Source organism: Culex quinquefasciatus, chromosome 3 (genome assembly GCF_015732765.1).
Source record: "Culex quinquefasciatus strain JHB chromosome 3, VPISU_Cqui_1.0_pri_paternal, whole genome shotgun sequence".
NCBI lineage: Eukaryota > Metazoa > Arthropoda > Insecta > Diptera > Culicidae > Culex > Culex quinquefasciatus.
The window spans coordinates 68,543,623-68,561,137 of record NC_051863.1 but is presented as its reverse complement, the minus strand read 5'-3'; the positions used below and the strand labels follow the sequence as shown (position 1 = coordinate 68,561,137).

Below are 17,515 nucleotides of genomic sequence, written 5' to 3'. Positions count from 1 at the left end.
GGTTCCTTGTCATCAGTTTCGGATAAAACACCGAAACTGTTTGTCAATGGAATTGGAGGATTGACCTCACATTCAGAATCAGAATCAGACCTCAGAAGAGGCTGTTTTCTTTTTCTGTTTCCGTTAGCCGGTTTAGCGTTCAAACGCTTCACCGACGTAACGACCAAATCTTCAGAAGATTTGCGTTTACCTTTGTTTTGACGCATTTTGCAAGCAAAGTTCTCTTAAAAAGATGGCTTCGTTTGTAAAATACAACAAAATTTCAGGCGGGGTTAGTCTTGAAAAGACTGTTTAGAATTTTGGAAAATAACTCAGGTAGTCTTTAAAAAGACTGTGAATTTTGTTTTGAAATAACTCTGAGCTTAGGTAGTAAAAAATACCGCAGCTCTAGTGTCCGTTCACCACGAAGGTTCGCAAGACACTGATATGTAAAATACTTAAACGCCCAATTTAATGGCGTACTCAGATTTTGGAAAAAACGTATTTTTTTTAAAAAACGTTACTTAATCCACCCTGAGGTGGTTGGTGCCTTCCTCACATTTAAAGGGTGCTATCCAAAATGCAAAAAGTGCGTAAATAACACTTAAGTGCTTATAACTTTTGATAGGGTTGTCGGATCTTCAATGTTTTGGACGCGTTAGAAAGGTCTTTGGAATACCCATCCTGCGATAGGTCGCATGAGAGATCCGGACAGCATTTTCATCAAAATATCTGAGATCCGGCCTCCAAAAAGTGCATAAATAACTCTGAAGTGCTTATGGCTTTTGATAGGGTTGTCAGATCTTCAATGTTTTGGACGCGTTGGAAAGGTCTTTTGATTACATATCCAACGATAGGTCGCACGAGAGACCCGGACAACGTTTTCATCAACATATCTGAGAAGCCTCGAAAAAGCGTATAAATAACACTTTAGTACTTATAACTTTTGATAGATTCATCAGATCTTCAATGTCTTGGACGCGTTGGAAAGGTCTTTTAAATACCTTTCTAAAAATGTATAGCATGGCGGGTTTTCTTACAAAAACCACCCTTTTTACAATCTTCCGGACTTTTGTTAAAATCGTTTTTTAAGCATAACTTTTATTTTTAATAGCGACTTATGGGACCCCAAGACGGATCGAATGACGCCAAAACGGACAAAATCGGTTCAGCCAATGTCGAGATAATCGAGTGACAATTTTTTGATTAACATCCCACCACACACACAGACATTTGCTCAGAATTTGATTCTGAGTCGATAGGTATACATGAAGGTGGGTCTAGGAGGTCTAATTGAGAAGTTCATTTTTCGAGTGATTTTATAGCCTTTCCTCAGTAACATGAGGAAGGCAAAAACACCCAAAAAGTTTTAAAACTCTACCATTTTTAGTTACTTGACTGTAAAAAAAATTTGGAACTTGTCATTTTAAGGGAAATTTAATTTCTTTTTCGAATCTACATTGACCCAGAAGGGTCATTTTTTCATTTAGAACAAAAAAAAAATATTTTAAAATTTCGTGTTTTTTCTAACTTTGCAGGGTTATTTTTATAGTGTAACAATGTTCTACAAAGTTGTAGTGCAGACAATTACAAAAAAAGTTATATATAAACATATGGGGTTTGCTTAAAACCAGTGTTCCCACGAGCCTAAGCCATCGGCTCGGCTAGGTTCATTTTTCTGGCTCAGGTTCACACCGCACGCCGGCAAGCATCGTCGGCTCAGGCTCACCGAGCGCCGTGAGCCATGGTTCATTTGGTTCAAACCAGGCAAGCTAGCCAAAATGAACCATTGGCTTGAACCAGGCTTGAACCTGATCAAAGAATGCTATAGGCTAAACGGTGAGCTCTGTTCAGGCCTGCAAAATGTTTCCAACCCAGCGTACACATGAAGCAAACCAAAATGTCAGTTCACTGCTAGCATCTGACTGTAAGCCTACTGTGTCCGTTCAACCACTGCCGCCTGACTCGTGCCGGTCGGCTGCTGGAGAATGATAGACGTGAAAAAATGAGCTACACTCACTCAATTCGTGTCGTATGACTGACTCGTAAAATCCTCTCTAAACACTATTTTGACTATTTTTAAACAATTGAATGGTTCTAGACTGTGCAAAACACTTAAAACCACCATAACTTATATTCAAAATTACATTTCCACACATAAATAACAACTTTTTGTGTAAAAACTTGTTTCTTTATGTGTGTGCGTGCAACGTCAAATGAGCGTTGGTCGACTACTGCCTCGCATTGCAGCTGCTCAGTGAGCTAGGGGACTCACGACTGAGTCGGGTTTGTTTATGTCACGGTTTTGCAGTTCAGTGAATGGATCTGAAAAAATCGTGTATGCGTCGCTGATTTTCGCGTCAGGACCCCTGACATTTTCAGCTCTGGCTCTGTTAGACCGTGACACTGTGCAACCCTAAATCTACTACTTCGTAATATTTGTTACACCGTAACATTCGTTACACTGTAATATTGTTACACCGTAGCATTGTTACACAGTAACCGTGTTACACCGTAACCGTGTTACACCGTAACACTGTAACGGATGTCACGGTGTAACGAATGTAACGGTGTAATAAATGTTACGGTGAAGTGAATGTTACGGTGTAACAATGTTACGGTGTAACAATGTATCGGTGTAACAATGTATCGGTGTAACAATGTATCGGTGTAACAATGTTACGGCGTCACAAAGTTACGGCGTAACAATATAACGGTGTAACAATGTTACGGTGTAACAATGTTACGGTGTAACAAAGTTACGGTGTAACAAAATTACGGTGTAACAAAGTTACGGTGTAACAATGCTACGGTGTAACAAAGTTACGGTGTAACAATGCTACGGTGTAACGAATGTTGCAGTGCAGCGATTTTACGAAATTAAAAAGTTTTTTCCTAAAATCGCGATAACTCGTGATGTTTATAAACAAACCCCATATGTTTATATATAATTTTTTTTGTAATTGTCTGCTCTACAACTTTGTAGAACATTGTTACACTCTAAAAAATAACCCTGCAAAGTTAGAAAAAACACGAAATTTTAAAATAAAAATTTTGTTCTAAATGACAAAATGAGCCTTCTGGGTCAATGCAGATTCGAAAAGTACATTAAATTTCCCATAAAATGACATGTTCCAAAAAAATTTACAGTCGAGTAACTGAAAATGGGAGAATTTTTAAAACTTTTTTAGTGTTTTTTTTCGATGAAAAATACATTTTTACGGAATTCTGAGTACAGTCATCCCAAATATTCGGAACACCCACAAACTCGGAACATAATTGTGATAATTTGTCAATAGCATGAGAAATGCAGCTATTCTCTCGACCCTACTATTTTTAGGACCTTTATTTGGACATTTTTTTGCTATTTCACTAGTAAAAGTAGTACTTTTTGAACAAAAAACTTCATTTCCAGACTATTTCATTCATAGCAGCAAAACACTGCCTCCAAATTGGCTGTTCCATGATTGTGGGATGTTATTGTGCCTCCCACAATTGTGGAACACCTGAATTAAACTGTTATTTTCACAAAAAAAAGTTATCAGACCATGGATAAAACATCACTAAGCTTGAGTTTCACTGGATTCAGTGTGTGAAGTCATTTTTTTGTTACAAATATGTACTCCTGGAGAGATCCAAAGTTTGTTTACATCCTGAGAAAAAAGGGTTCCGAATTTGTGGATTTCAAGGGTCAAAGTTTTTCTTCAAAAACTTGATATGAAAGTTAAAATTTGCAGATGTTCGATACAGCATTCGAAACATCGCAATAAAAGCTTTCAAATGAAGGTAAAAGCGAATCATTAAGTTCAATTATCGATTTGCTATGATTTTTTGAACATTGGCCGATCTGTAAAATGTTCCGAATATGAGGGATGACTGTACCTATTTTTGTTTCAGGTTTTAACATTAATAATCTAACTAATGGTCCAGCTGTTGAGATATTAACATTAGAAAATAGTGGGTTGTTTAGGTGAGACTTTGAAAACTTCAATTTTCCTGCTTCTTTTTCAAATATTTTTATATGCTCATGATCACTATTTTTAAAAATCGAAACACTGCAAATATTCGCTGAAATCAAACTTTCGGAGCCTTTTATCAAAATTTCGCCTAAATTACCAAATAAAATGGAGCTTCTTTGGTCATAGGGAAGGCCCCCGCAAAGTTTGAGTCAAATAAAAAAAAAACACAAATAAAATCCGTTTCCGGTCTTGGTAGAGAATTGCTCTAATATTTAAAATGATCTGTAGTCTTCTACAACATGAACATCATGCGTTTAAATCAACTCTTTGTAAATTGATGCAGTAAGCAATTTCATACTGTAATTTTGATAAACGTGAAATCGCCAATGAATCACACCGTCCAAACAAACAAGAAATTACGCCACACACTTTATCCAAACGCCAGCAACCGGCTACCCTCTTCGGTGGTGGCACCCCATTCACAATCCACGAAAGGTCCGCGTTAATTCGATACGACACCGTCCCCACTTTTGAGGATCTTCACCTCAAGTAATTAATTGCAACAGACTGAAGCGCGCGTCGAAAACGTGATCGCGCGCCGCTCAAGGTCACACACACCATTATTTGGCCATGTGAGCAGCCCCGACCAGACTTGAATCGATTTCGGGGAGGGCGGAGGGACATTACAGACCGTTTAACACTACAGTTATTTATAGATGTTGCAGCGAAATGCCGGGCCACGCCGCTGGAATGCTGGCCCGCGAATAATAAATATTTATGCGTTGAATAATTGTGTGTTGTTGCTTTTTTCTCGTTCTCTGTTATAGATCGTGTGCTGGGTTGGGTGACGAAGAAAGGAACCAGACTGACCGAGTTCTGACGCGATGGAAGCAGGTTGGGTGGAACGAGGCCAGGTTGGACGACGGTGATAGCTGCGAGCGCTGAGCTGAAAAGTGGTGCAACAAATCAACCCCCCCGGACGAGATGATGAACGATGAGGACACCGTCGACAAGCGGATTCTGCTGGAGCGGGCCAACGCCGAGCGGGAGGCCATCTTCCAGCGGTACGACCGGGGCCGCAAAAACGTCGACATTGACTCGTGGGACGATCCGGTCTTCGAGATCTACTCGCAAGCCGACCGGTACGGCTTTCTGCACCCCGAAAAGGAGCGACCCGATCGGGACGACCTGGAGATGGCCCGCCGCAAGCAGATCGAGGTCGAACGGACGAAAAAGTGGCTCAAAATGCGCAAAAACTGGACCAGCGCCGAAACGAAGGAACGCCTCCAGCGACGCGTGATGAAGGGCATTCCGGATCGGTTACGGGCGGACATTTGGAAAAAGTTCCTCAACATCGAGGAGGCGGTCAAGGACAACGCGGGAGTGTACGACAAAATGCTGAAATTCGCCCGCCAGTACAGTCCGGACATCCGGCAGATCGATTTCGACGTGAACCGGCAGTTCCGGAACCATATCAACTACCGCGAGCGGTACAGCGTCAAGCAGCAGAGTCTGTTCCGGGTGCTGGCCGCGTACAGCATGTACAACATGGAGGTCGGCTACTGCCAGGGCATGTCCACTGTGGCGGGGGTCCTGCTGATGTACTTTGACGAGGAGGACACCTTTTGGGCGTTGAACGCGTTGCTGTCGAACGAGCGGTACGCCATGCACGGGCTGTACGTGGAGGGCTTCCCGAAGCTGATGCGGTTTCTGCAGCACCACGACAAGATTCTCACCAAGTGTATGCCGAAGGTGAAGAAGCACCTGGACAAGCACGGCATGGACTCGGTGCTGTACTCGCTCAAGTGGTTCTTCGTGATCTTTATCGAGAGGGTAAGCTTCAATTTAAACCTGTTTTTTCTGAAATTCTAAAATTCTAAAATTCTAAAATTCTAAAATTCTAAAATTCTAAAATTCTAAAATTCTAAAATTCTAAAATTCTAAAATTCTAAAATTCTAAAATTCTAAAATTCTAAAATTCTAAAATTCTAAAATTCTAAAATTCTAAAATTCTAAAATTTAAAATTCTAAAATTTAAAATTTAAAATTCTAAAATTTAAAATTCTAAAATTTAAAATTTAAAATTCTAAAATTCTAAAATTCTAAAATTCTAAAAAAATTTAAAATTTAAAATTCTAAAATTCTAAAATTCTAAAATTCTAAAATTCTAAAATTCTAAAATTCTAAAATTCTAAAATTCTAAAAAAATTCTAAAATTCTAAAATTTAAAATTCTAAAATTCTAAAATTCTAAAATTCTAAAATCTATAATTCTAAAATTCTAAAATTCTAAAATTCTAAAATTCTAAAATTTAAAATTCTAAAATTCTAAAATTCTAAAATTCTAAAATTTAAAATTCTAAAATTCTAAAATTCTAAAATTCTAAAATTCTAAAATTGTAAAATTCTAAAATTCTAAAATTCTAAAATTTAAAACTCTAAAATTCTAAAATTCTAAAATTCTAAAATTCTAAAATTCTAAAATTCTAAAATTCTAAAATTCTAAAATTCTAAAATTTAAAATTCTAAAATTTAAAATTCTAAAATTCTAAAATTCTAAAATTTAAAATTCTAAAATTCTAAAATTCTAAAATTTAAAATTCTAAAATTTAAAATTCTAAAATTCTAAAATTCTAAAATTTAAAATTCTAAAATTCTAAAATTCTAAAATTCTAAAATTTAAAATTCTAAAATTCTAAAATTCTAAAATTCTAAAACTCTAAAATTCTAAAATTCTAAAATTCTAAAACTCTAAAATTCTAAAATTCTAAAATTCTAAAATTCTAAAATTCTAAAATTCTCAAATTCTAAAATTCTAAAATTCTAAAATTCTAAAATTCTAAAATTGTAAAATTGTAAAATTGTAAAATTCTAAAATTCTAAAATTCTAAAATTCTAAAATTCTAAAATTCTAAAATTCTAAAATTCTAAAATTCTAAAATTCTAAAATTCTAAAATTCTAAAATTCTAAAATTCTAAAATTCTAAAATTCTAAAATTCTAAAATTCTAAAATTCTAAAATTCTAAAATTCTAAGATTCTAAAATTCTAAAACTCTAAAACTCTAAAACTCTAAAATTCTAAAATTCTGAAATTCTAAAATTCTAAAATTCTAAAATTCTAAAATTCTAAAATTCTAAAATTCTAAAATTCTAAAATTCTAAAATTCTAAAATTCTAAAATTCTAAAATTCTAAAATCCTAAAATTCTAAAATTCTAAAATTCTAAAATTCTAAAATTCTAAAATTCTAAAATTCTAAAATTCTAAAATTCTAAAATTCTAAAATTCTAAAATTCTAAAATTCTAAAATTCTAAAATTCTAAAATTCTAAAATTCTAAAATTCTAAAATTCTAAAATTCTAAAATTCTAAAATTCTAAAATTCTAAAATTCTAAAATTCTAAAATTCTAAAATTCTAAAATTCTAGAATTCTTAAATTTTAAAATTCTTAAATTCTTAAATTCTAAAATTCTAAAATTTTCAAGAAAATATTCTCAAAATTATCCAAATTATCAATTTTTTTTAAATTTAATTTTTTTTAAATTTATTTTTTTTTTAAATTTTCGAAATTCAAAAAAATCTAAAAAAAATAATTCCCAAAGTTCTCAAAATTTTCAAAATTCTTAAAACTCTTAAAATTCTCAAAATTCTCAAAATTTTTAAAAGTCTCAAAAGTCTTAAAATTCTCAAAATTCTTAAAATTATCAAAATTTTCAAAGTTCTCAGAATTCTCAAATTGAACAAAATTCACAAAATTTACAAAACTCTCAAAATCCTCACCATTTAAAAAAAATCAAAATTTTCAAAGTTCTCAAAATTTCAGAAAATTATCATAATTTACAAAATTTTCGATTTTTTCAAAATTCTAAAAAAAAAAATACCAAATTCTCAAAATTCTCTAAATTCTAAAAATTCTTGAAATATTACAAATGCTTCTCAAAAACCTCAAAAAAAATACAATTTTTAAAATTCTTTAAAATTTCAAATGTCAAATGCTGAAATTTGTAAAATTACTAGACAGTGTAAAATTCTAATAATTGTCTAAGTTCTTCTAAAAATCCTAAAGTGTCTCTCTAAAAATTTTAAAATAGAACAATCATAAAATTCAATATAATAAAAAAACAAAAATTCTTTAAAATGTTTAAAAATGCGCTTGCAATAAAATCATTACACACATGCAAATGTCGTTTGGGATCTTGAATAACCCACGCGGTCTGGAAATCCCGTCCGATGCCTTCCGAGCCGCGATGCCATGGAAAGTTTTATTCAGTTTTTTCATAACCTTGTTCAAAACAAAAACATGCTCTTTGAAAAAAATATAAATGAATTGAATCAATAAACAATACTAAGAGATTTATGAACTGACTAATCGCGTATGCCTTCCAAGCACAGAGGATATAGATAGCGAGTCATCAATTGATCATGATAACTCCCCCCTCCCTCCACAGATACCGTTCAGCTTGTGCCTGCGCGTGTGGGACATCTACATGTTGTTTGGGGAGCGCGTGCTCACCGCCATGGCCTACACCATCCTCAAGATCCACAAGGTGAAGCTGCTGCGCATGAAGGACATGGACCAGATCACCGAGTTCCTGCAGACGACGCTGTACAAGGCGTTCGGGCACGACGACGACACTGTGATAAAAACCCTGCAGCTGGCGATGTACGAGCTGAAGAAGCTCAACCTGGACAAGCTGCCGCCGGCCCCGGTCAGCGAAGGACCCAAGTTCCCGTTCGGGCAGTTTATCGAGCCGACGCTGGAGACCAAGGTGAGGTTTGCGCTGTTGTTTTGAAGTTTGCGTGGTGTCTAACTTTTGAGTATTAATTGTTTCTAGATCGGCCATCGAAACGAAAAGTTCACCGAAAAGGAAACGGAACTGAAGGAAACGGTTCTGTACCGGAGCGAATCGAAGAATGACCAAGATGAGGAGGAGGAGGAGGAGGACGGCGAGAGGGAAAACGAAGAGGACGAACGGACGGAACGCGACTGCGATGACATCACGGAGGACACGATCAGCAACCTGCATACAGGTATGTCGTCTTGTTCCTCCTCGCTTGCGTCCCGACCGACGTCGACGGTGGCGCTCCAGCTGCTGGAGAGTCATTTGTAGCGTGTATTTTCTAGTTTTGTGTGTGTGTGTGTGTGCGAAGCATGATGAAAATATTTTTCGTTTGCGTTCCTTATTTCAACAACTCTCTAGTGATAATTGGTAGCTGCCTAGGTGTACTAAGCTTAGCATTGTGTGTTACGTTTCCTTTTTGGTCCATTCCAAGTAATGAGTGTGATAACAAATGGTTGACGATGGCGTGCATTAAACGTTTTTTGGTGAAAATAGTTCGTCAGCAGGCGGAACCAGCATTGGTCAAAGCTTTGTTTTCTAACATCTATCATTTTCATTATTTAAGGAACTTCGGTGCTATTTTGTTTAGCTGGACATTTTAGCTGAATATGAGGGTGCTTCATGCTTTATTTTAACATCTCTAAACGGTTTCTTATAACATTAACTTTTATTTTGAATCTACTTGCTTGGTCGCGAAGACTATTTTTTTAACTTAACTTAAGTAAACTCCCATAAAAGGCAATTCCAGTTTAGAAGAAAGATTAACATATCCTTTTTTGGAGAAAATATTGGCTGGTTTTTAACCCTCTAACGCCCAGAGCTGTTTGCTTATCGTAAAAATAGTAAATGGCTAAATTTTGGTACAATAGTGCAGGAAATACTTTACTTTGACCCACAAACATCGAATTGGTGCAAAAAAGTAGAATTTGAAGTGGTGCACCAGAGCACCATCAGGAAGATGAGCAACTTTTTTTTAAACCACAAAATCTCGTTTTCTTAAAATCTATTGATTCATTCGTTTGAAAATGCTTCGAAATGTGTTAAAAACTACTTATTCTTTGCTGTAAGACCATATTTCTGAAGTATGAATTACAAATTCTAAAATCTCTGCATTTTCAGGTTTCTTTGATTGGCTCATTCAAAACCCACAAACAACCATTTTCATGAAAAATTAGGAAAATAATAAAACTATCGGTCTAATAACAATGTTTTGTCTTGTTTATGAATATTCAAAACGTTTTTAAACTTTTGTTTTGATAAAAATAAGCTTTTTCTGTAATTTACAAAAAAGTGCTCCTGAATATTTAGTTGCTCATATGCCTAGGTGGTGCTCTGGTGCACCAAATGAAAAAGATTGAAAAACGCTTAAAACCGGTTCAAACTCACAATGTTATTCACAGGGGTTCTTGTCCAAGGTTCAAATGATAGCAAAACATTTTTTGTTTCATAAAATTTTGTGTTTGATAATTTTTACGGGCTTTCGAAAACAGGTCTTATTTATTTCCCTAAAATTGGCCCATTTTTGTTTACATTTCGTACTGTAACTTTGCTTGTGCTTAACTACATTTTATGAAATTTGGGGAGATGTTAGTATACATTCTACATGAACACCTGCAACTTAAAGCGCCATGAAAAGTTGTGTCAGTTCCAAGATATTTGAGTTCAAAGTTTTGGTGCTCTGGAGTAACCATGGGCGGGAGAGGGTTAACTAGAAACGAAAACATGCAATTGGAAACATTTAGAAAATTCATAATGTCTAATATAACCAATTATTTAAATTTTACAATTTGGCTAAATTTTTAGGGCAGATGTGGAGCTATTTTGCGGAAAACAATATATGAAATGCACCCTTCATGTGCATTAGACTAGCACGTTTTTTTGCCCTTTTTGCTGCCGTTCTACAATAACCCAAGTTATTTTTGGTAGATTTTGACTTTTGTTCCCAGATAGTCTATTTTGGGGTTTATTTACAGAAAACTTTCTCAAAAAGTATACATTGTTCTGTTTATCCAATAGTTTTAGTTAAACCTCGTTGGATAAATGTACAACTCGTGCTGAAAAAATCTTCTTTTTGCAACTTGTTGCATAAACTACTATTGAAAACCTCAAAATTGATCGAAAATACCAAATTTCTAAAAACATTTTTGATTCATTTCCAATAACCATGCGGGGCAATATGCACCCTAACTTTGGGGCAAAATGCACTAAAACAACGGGGCAAAATGCACCACTAGTCACCGCAAGATGACGCCGCTGTTTTTACAAAGGAGCATCACAGCGGTGCATTTTGCCCCGACCACGCTCTTTGCAGAAAATTTGATTAAAAATATTTTTTTTTATGTTTTTGGACTAATTTACCTAAGCGGTGAGCGTGATTGCCTCTCACCCAGTCAGCCTGGGTTCGATCCCAGACGGTCCCGGTGGCATTTTTCGAGACGAGATTTGTCTGATCACGCCTTCCGTCGGACGGGAAGTAAATGTTGGTCCCGGACTAACCTAAAAAAGGTTAGGTCGTTAGCTCAGTCCAGGTGTAGGAGTCGTCTCCCTGGGTCCTGCCTCGGTGGAGTCGCTGGAAGGCAGTTGGACTAACAATCCAAAGGTCGTCAGTTCGAATCCCGGGGTGGATGGAAGCTAAGGTGTAAAAAGAGGTTTTCAATTGCCTCAACAATCAAGCCTTCGAACACCTAGTATCGAGTAGGAATCTCGCAATCGAGAACGCCAAGGCAAAATGCTGTAGAGCGAATAATTTGATTTTTTTTTGACTAATTTACCTAATGAGTAATGAAGATTATGGCAAAAACTATATAAATCAACACTTACAATATCAATAAATGCTTTTTATATTGTCCAAAAATCATATTGAAAGTTCAATGAAAATTAGATGAAATCACAACATTTTAATGTTTTGCAAATAACTTAAGCTGTTTTTATACTACGATGCTCAAATTTTCCCAGTATAGTTTTGCAATGTTAAGCTTCCAATTTCTATGATTTTTTCCCGGAAAATTCTTCCCAATACCGAGAAAAGCAGGAGGTGCATTTTGCCCCAAGGGTGCATATTACCCCCTCTCCCCCTACATGCAAAAGTTCTGATTAACACTCCAACGCGCGGGTAGTCATTTGATTGATGGAATTGACCAGATTGTACGTGGTGATTATTGCATTCGATCGTAATATTACGATCGTAATTTCTCGACTCACGATTGAGATTTCTCGATAGTAAGATTACGACTTACCATCGACAAATCTCGATTTACCATCGACAAATTACGACTTACCATCGAGAAATTACGATCGTAATTTTACTGTTGACAAATCTCGATCGTTGATCAAGAAATAACGATTGTAACTTGTAATACAATTTTTTTGAATATTTTTTTAAATTTAAACGGAATATTTAAAAAAATCTAAATTCAATTTTAATGTGAGAAACTGAGAAAATAAAAAAATCAAAAAAATCTGAGCGAATTTCTTTTTAATTTCAAACAGTTTTAAATACATCAAAATTTGAAATTTTCATTTTTTTTTAAATTTAAAACCTTTAATTTTTTAAAATTTTCAAAAGGTCTTTTTCGGTTGAAGCCGATTCCCGGTGGCCACAGTGACCAAATCTGGTTTTGCAGGTCAGTTTCGGAAAGGAGACATCCTAAGCTTTGTGACAAAATGAACCGAAATCGGTAAAAAAAAGATTTTAAATTTTTTGAAATTTTAAAAAATTTTGAAATTTTTAAAATTCTTGAAATTTTTGAAATTTTAGAAATTTTTAAAATTTTTGAAATTTTTGAAATTTTTAAAATTTTTAAAATTTTTGAAATTTTTGCAATTTTTAAAATTTTTGAAATTTTTGAAATTTTGAAATTTTGAAATTTTGAAATTTTGAAATTTTGAAATTTTGAAATTTTGAAATTTTGAAATTTTGAAATTTTGAAATTTTGAAATTTTTGAAATTTTTGAAATTTTTGAAATTTTTGAATTTTTTGAATTTTTTGAAATTTTTAAAATTTTTGAAATTTTTGAAATTTTTGAAGTTTTTGAAATTTTTGAAATTTTTGAAATTTTTGAAATTTTTGAAATTTATAAAAATTTTGAAATTTTTAAAATTTTTCAAATCTTTAAAATTTTTAAAATTTTTAAAATTTTTGAAATTTTCAAAATTTTTAAAATTTTTGAAAATTTAAAAAAAAATAAAATTTTTAAAAAAAATTAAAATTAAAGATTTTAAAAATTTCAAAAATTTTAAACATTTTAAATTTTAAAAAAATTTTGAAGACGAGCTTCGAACCTAGGTATATCGAAGGTTTCTCGATCGTCGGTCGTAATTTCGTCTGTTGTGTGCTATCTTGTGACAACGACCATTTAGTACTATTCGAGTAAATCGATTTTTAAAGTTTGATGATAAATATTTTCAAAAGTATGAATCGGAATCGATTCGTATACTATCGCTTAACAAACGCTTTAAGTGTCAACTAATTTGGTAACACCAGTTAAAAGACACAGTAAATTATGTAAAAATCTGAAAAGCACGTGTCACAAGTGTGTTTCAAAAGTAAAATTGTACTACGTGTCACAAGTGTGCACAGAATTCCCATATAAACAAAATTTGGTTTAAATCAATAGTTTAACCGACTTAATCAGTATATTTTCAAATTCAAAAGATTACATTGCCTTTACAAAACGTGTATCAATAAAAAATTGTGAAAAACAAGACAAATTTTCCACATTTTCCAACAACATGTATGACGTGTCACAAGTGTGCACGATCATTTTGACGATAAAATGGTCTATCTCACAAGTGTGTATTGCGATATCCGGGAAACGGAAGCGAGTTTCCAAAATCGGGTGAAAGCATCTTGTAGTGTTTGTTAAGTATTAAGTATAGCTAAACGTCATCATTTTCGACAAAAATGGTCTGTGTCACAAGATAGCACACAGCAGACGATTTGTCGATGGTAGATCGAGAATTTACAATCGAAGGATCTCAATCTACTATCGACAAATTACGATCGTAATATTACGATCGAGAAATCTCGCACTGAGCAGATGTCGATTGATGCCCAATTTAAACCGACTCCGATGCCCCGTAGGACTTAACCATGTCAATTATTTCTGCAGGTCAAATGACTATCCTGAGTGTTAAAAAGCTTTAAATTACAGAATACTGTGTTGTCAATAGACAATCGGTTCGTGGGATTGATTTCCTGCTTGGGCTGGAATTGCTTCAACTTATTCTAACAAATTGTTCTTCTGTTTTATACCTTTACATTGTTCTCTTTTCCGTGTTTTCCCCCCTTCTCTCTCTGGCATGTATTCATCTTACGCGGGTTTTTGGTGTCCTAGGTTCTCCGTCATTCCGGTTTCGCCGAGCTCATCCTTTGGCCAAAGGTATTAAAAGCACGCGCTCTTTCGTTTTTGTTTTGGTTTTTTTTCCTAACCCAAATTTAAAATCAAAACCAAAACCAAACATTTTTGCTCCTTTAACTTATCTGTTCGTATTTTTTTTTTATTTCTTTCTTTTCTTTCGTTTTTCCATCATGTTAAATTTAACTGGAACGCTGGATGTGTGCCCCTTCTCATCGCTCGAAACACCAAACCAACTACACTACTTTTTTCGACCAAAATCACTCTCGCGACCCTCCTCTCCTTAACACAATGCAACCGCACTGCCACCACCACCACAACCCACGTGTTTGTGTCCTGTCCAGGCGTTAGCATGTCCTCGCTCCGAACGATACAGAGTTTCACCACGCTCGACACCAGCACGTCATTGGCGACCAGCCTCAACTCACTCGTAATAATCGACTCGTTCGATGAGAATTGTGATAATATGATCGAGGAAATTACTAGGCTTTAAGAGTTTTTGTTTCGGAAGGAAGCAATTTCGTTTTTAAGAACAATATTATTCTAGGTAAGATTAGTTTTTTTGAACACTTCTTGAGGGATATTAGGGCGAGAGCAATTTAAGTTCAGTGTGGCGGCGACCGGATCCTAGTAGCCTGGGACTGTTGACGGGGGCAGCCAAGCAACGGAAATTTTCAAACCACCTTTCGAAACGGCACCGTTCAGTCGCAGTTCGAGACAAGATCTGGCCCCGTCAAGATGTTCAAAATTCTCAGTGAAGCCGTCGTGAAGAATCTGCCGGTCGGCAAGCAGCTGGCCAAGGGTGGACGACCCTACTCGAGCAAGGGCGGCAAGGACGCCGGGCTGACGGACTTTAGCCAGAAGAAAGACTGCGTCCAGAAAGCCTGCGAGGACCGCTCCACCAAGATGCCGGAACCGCCGTCCAGCTGCGAAAAGGCCGCAAGCCCCAAGACCTGGCGAGCCTGTCCGGAGCCCCCAAAACCCAAAGAGTTCTCCTGTGACGACACCCTGCAGCAAAAGGTCCCCCGGAGAATCAAGCGGCCAGTTGCGTCACGGCCAGCCTGCTCCAAGCCGGCGCCCAGCCTGGAAGCGCCCGAGTGCGTCAAGGTCAAGAAGGAGCTCTGCCCACGCGCCATGATGCCCGGCTGTGGCAAGGCCAAAATCCCACCCCGTTGCGAGCCTAAAAAGGTCGTCCGGAACTGTATCAAGGCGAAGCCCCCCGTAGCGTCCTTCTCCGAGTGCTACAAGAACCCGTTCCCGCCGCAGCCCCGCTCCGAGTGCAACTGTCTGTCGATGCCCAAGATTTGTTAGAAGAAGAAGGGTACGAAACTGTAATCTTGACGAATTGATATTGAAACCACCTTCCTGTGTCCACTCCCATTTGATTAGGTTCCTTCATTCCAGATTCAGAAGAAAAGCAGGAGAAGGTGGTTTGCGCGCGTTATGAAATTAGAACGAACAGGAAATTCAAAGTAGAACGGTAGCGAGCAGTTCACGTTTATTTGATAGATATTTTCCACGTAATGTACAAATTGATGAAAGAAAAGTAGCTTATACAATACAAATTTGAAATGCATGGTTTTGTTGTTTGTTTTATTTTATTGTATTGCGCATTTTGCACTTCTCTAGAGTCTTGCGCAATTATTTTCATCACAGTATCTTTTTATCACAGTGGTTTTTCCTCACACTCGTGGCGTTGCCATCTTGGTTGCCATAGGAAGTTGTTTATGTTGACATCAGTTTTATTTTTCAAATCCGACTGTGAGTGTTTACGGCTGATGGATTCTGGCCCTGATGGAATCTGTTAAGGTAGTTTGGCCGCAATCTATAATTGTTTCCATAATTCAATCATAATTTTCTTTTTAGTATTTGAAACTCTTAGAGAATATCGTGAAATTGAGGTCCTGAAGGTTTGACATTCGTAAAAAAGTGGACAAAATCATATGGAGCTGCCTTTTGCAAACTATTGTCGGGAACCATCACGTTCGTAGTCGTTATAAAAAGGACCAAGCCATGTCCAGATGCCATGATTTTGTCTTTTTGGAGTAGTCATCGAAATATATTATTTATAATAAAAAATGCAATAACGATTTGAAATGAATGATTGATTTTCTATGTTATATTTCCTCAAAATGATCAACAGAATCAGGATTTGGTGCATTCTCCAACCTTATTTGTTCACCAAGAACTGCAGGTCCACGCCCTGGCTTCTTTCAAATCAAGAATTGCATTTATTGCCCACTTTTTGTGCCCTATCAATGAAAATCCGGGGAAGGCTTTTAGAGTTGCCAAATGAGTAAAAATAATCGAGGTTTTGCCATTTCCCAATTGGCACCTGGAAACATAATGCTTTAACATTTTGATGAACTTTCAATTCATATCTGGGAAAACAAAACTAACATCAACAAGATTTGCCGGTTAAAACACTCAAAATTCGATTAAAAGCTCCAATGCCAATTTGACATGGATGTCTTTTTTTGTAGCAGGTTCCTGGTGCATCAACCAGAGCCAAACGAAATCCGCTGTTTACCTAAAAGTTAAAAAGTTCTCCACCGTGAGTGCGAACAAAAGTCACTGCGATCAAAATTTCTCCGCAGCACTCTAGCAAGGTGCAAAGTGCGCAAAGTTGACAGTTCTCAGGCCTGCTAATCAGTGTGATGAAAAAATCCAGGCCATGCACGATTGACACAAAACTCTAGAAATTGCTGCAAGGCGCAATATCTTTAGCACTATTTTCTGCGAACGAATTTATGACAAATGCCGGAAACTATTTCTGGAGTTTTTTTTTTGAAAAGGTCCAATAAACCAAATTTCCAGTTTTTGCTTTTTGGGTGTTTTTAGAACCGCCTTTAGTCAGAGGTATTGAAAAACACCCAAAAAGCAAAAACTGAAAATTTGGTTTAATGGTCCTTTTCAAAAAAAAAATTCCAGATTTGAGCCTTTTCAACTCTTAGACATGAATTGATAAAAGGATATTTTTGCAAATTTCAGAAAATTTATGATTAGAAACGGTCAAGAAAGGGGTCACAAAATCATTTTTCTTGAGCCGCAGCTAGATAAAAATCTCAAAATTCAGGAAGCACTGAAACATATTTTTTCACCTGTTCGAAAATATTATTCTAATGTGTTAAAAAATATTGGAAAAACTTATTCTAACCAGTTGAAATCCATCTAAAACGCAATTCCTAAAAAAATCTAATATTCTAATATTCTAAAATTCTAAAATTCTAAAATTCTAAAATTCTAAAATTCTAAAATTCTAAAATTCTAAAATTCTAAAATTCTAAAATTTTAAAATTCTAAAATTCTAAAATTCTAAAATTCTAAAATTCTAAAATTCTAAAATTCTAAAATTCTAAAATTCTAAAATTCTAAAATT

The 17,515-nt window shown here is 35.5% G+C and overlaps 2 protein-coding genes across 5 annotated transcripts in view; both read left to right on the top strand.

Annotated features, from left to right (window-relative positions):
- The window catches only part of LOC6051294 (USP6 N-terminal-like protein), a 32,599-nt gene that overhangs the window by 13,307 nt on the left and 1,777 nt on the right, over positions 1-17,515 (top strand). For 2 of the 4 annotated variants that reach the window (XM_038259933.1, XM_038259934.1), the window contains 3 exons: positions 4,766-5,771; positions 8,386-8,706; positions 8,773-8,968. In XM_038259933.1, coding sequence (XP_038115861.1) covers positions 4,923-5,771; positions 8,386-8,706; positions 8,773-8,968 — 1,366 coding nt within the window. In that variant the 5' untranslated portion in view covers positions 4,766-4,922. Of the gene's footprint in view, positions 1-4,765; positions 5,772-8,385; positions 8,707-8,772; positions 8,969-14,115; positions 14,161-14,480; positions 14,668-17,515 lie in introns of those variants that run through there. The other 2 variants (XM_038259935.1, XM_038259936.1) reach the window with 2 other exon arrangements.
- On the top strand, positions 14,842-15,712 carry LOC6051293. Its single transcript, XM_038259937.1, has 2 exons — positions 14,842-15,457; positions 15,541-15,712. Exon 1 carries the CDS (start codon positions 14,875-14,877, stop codon positions 15,445-15,447), a length of 573 nt encoding a protein of 190 aa, XP_038115865.1. The 5' UTR covers positions 14,842-14,874; the 3' UTR covers positions 15,448-15,457; positions 15,541-15,712.

Coding starts and splice junctions, on each gene's coding strand:
- LOC6051293 (XM_038259937.1), top strand. CDS start 14,875: ATGTTCAAAATTCTCAGTGAAGCCGTCGTGAAGAATCTGCCGGTCGGC.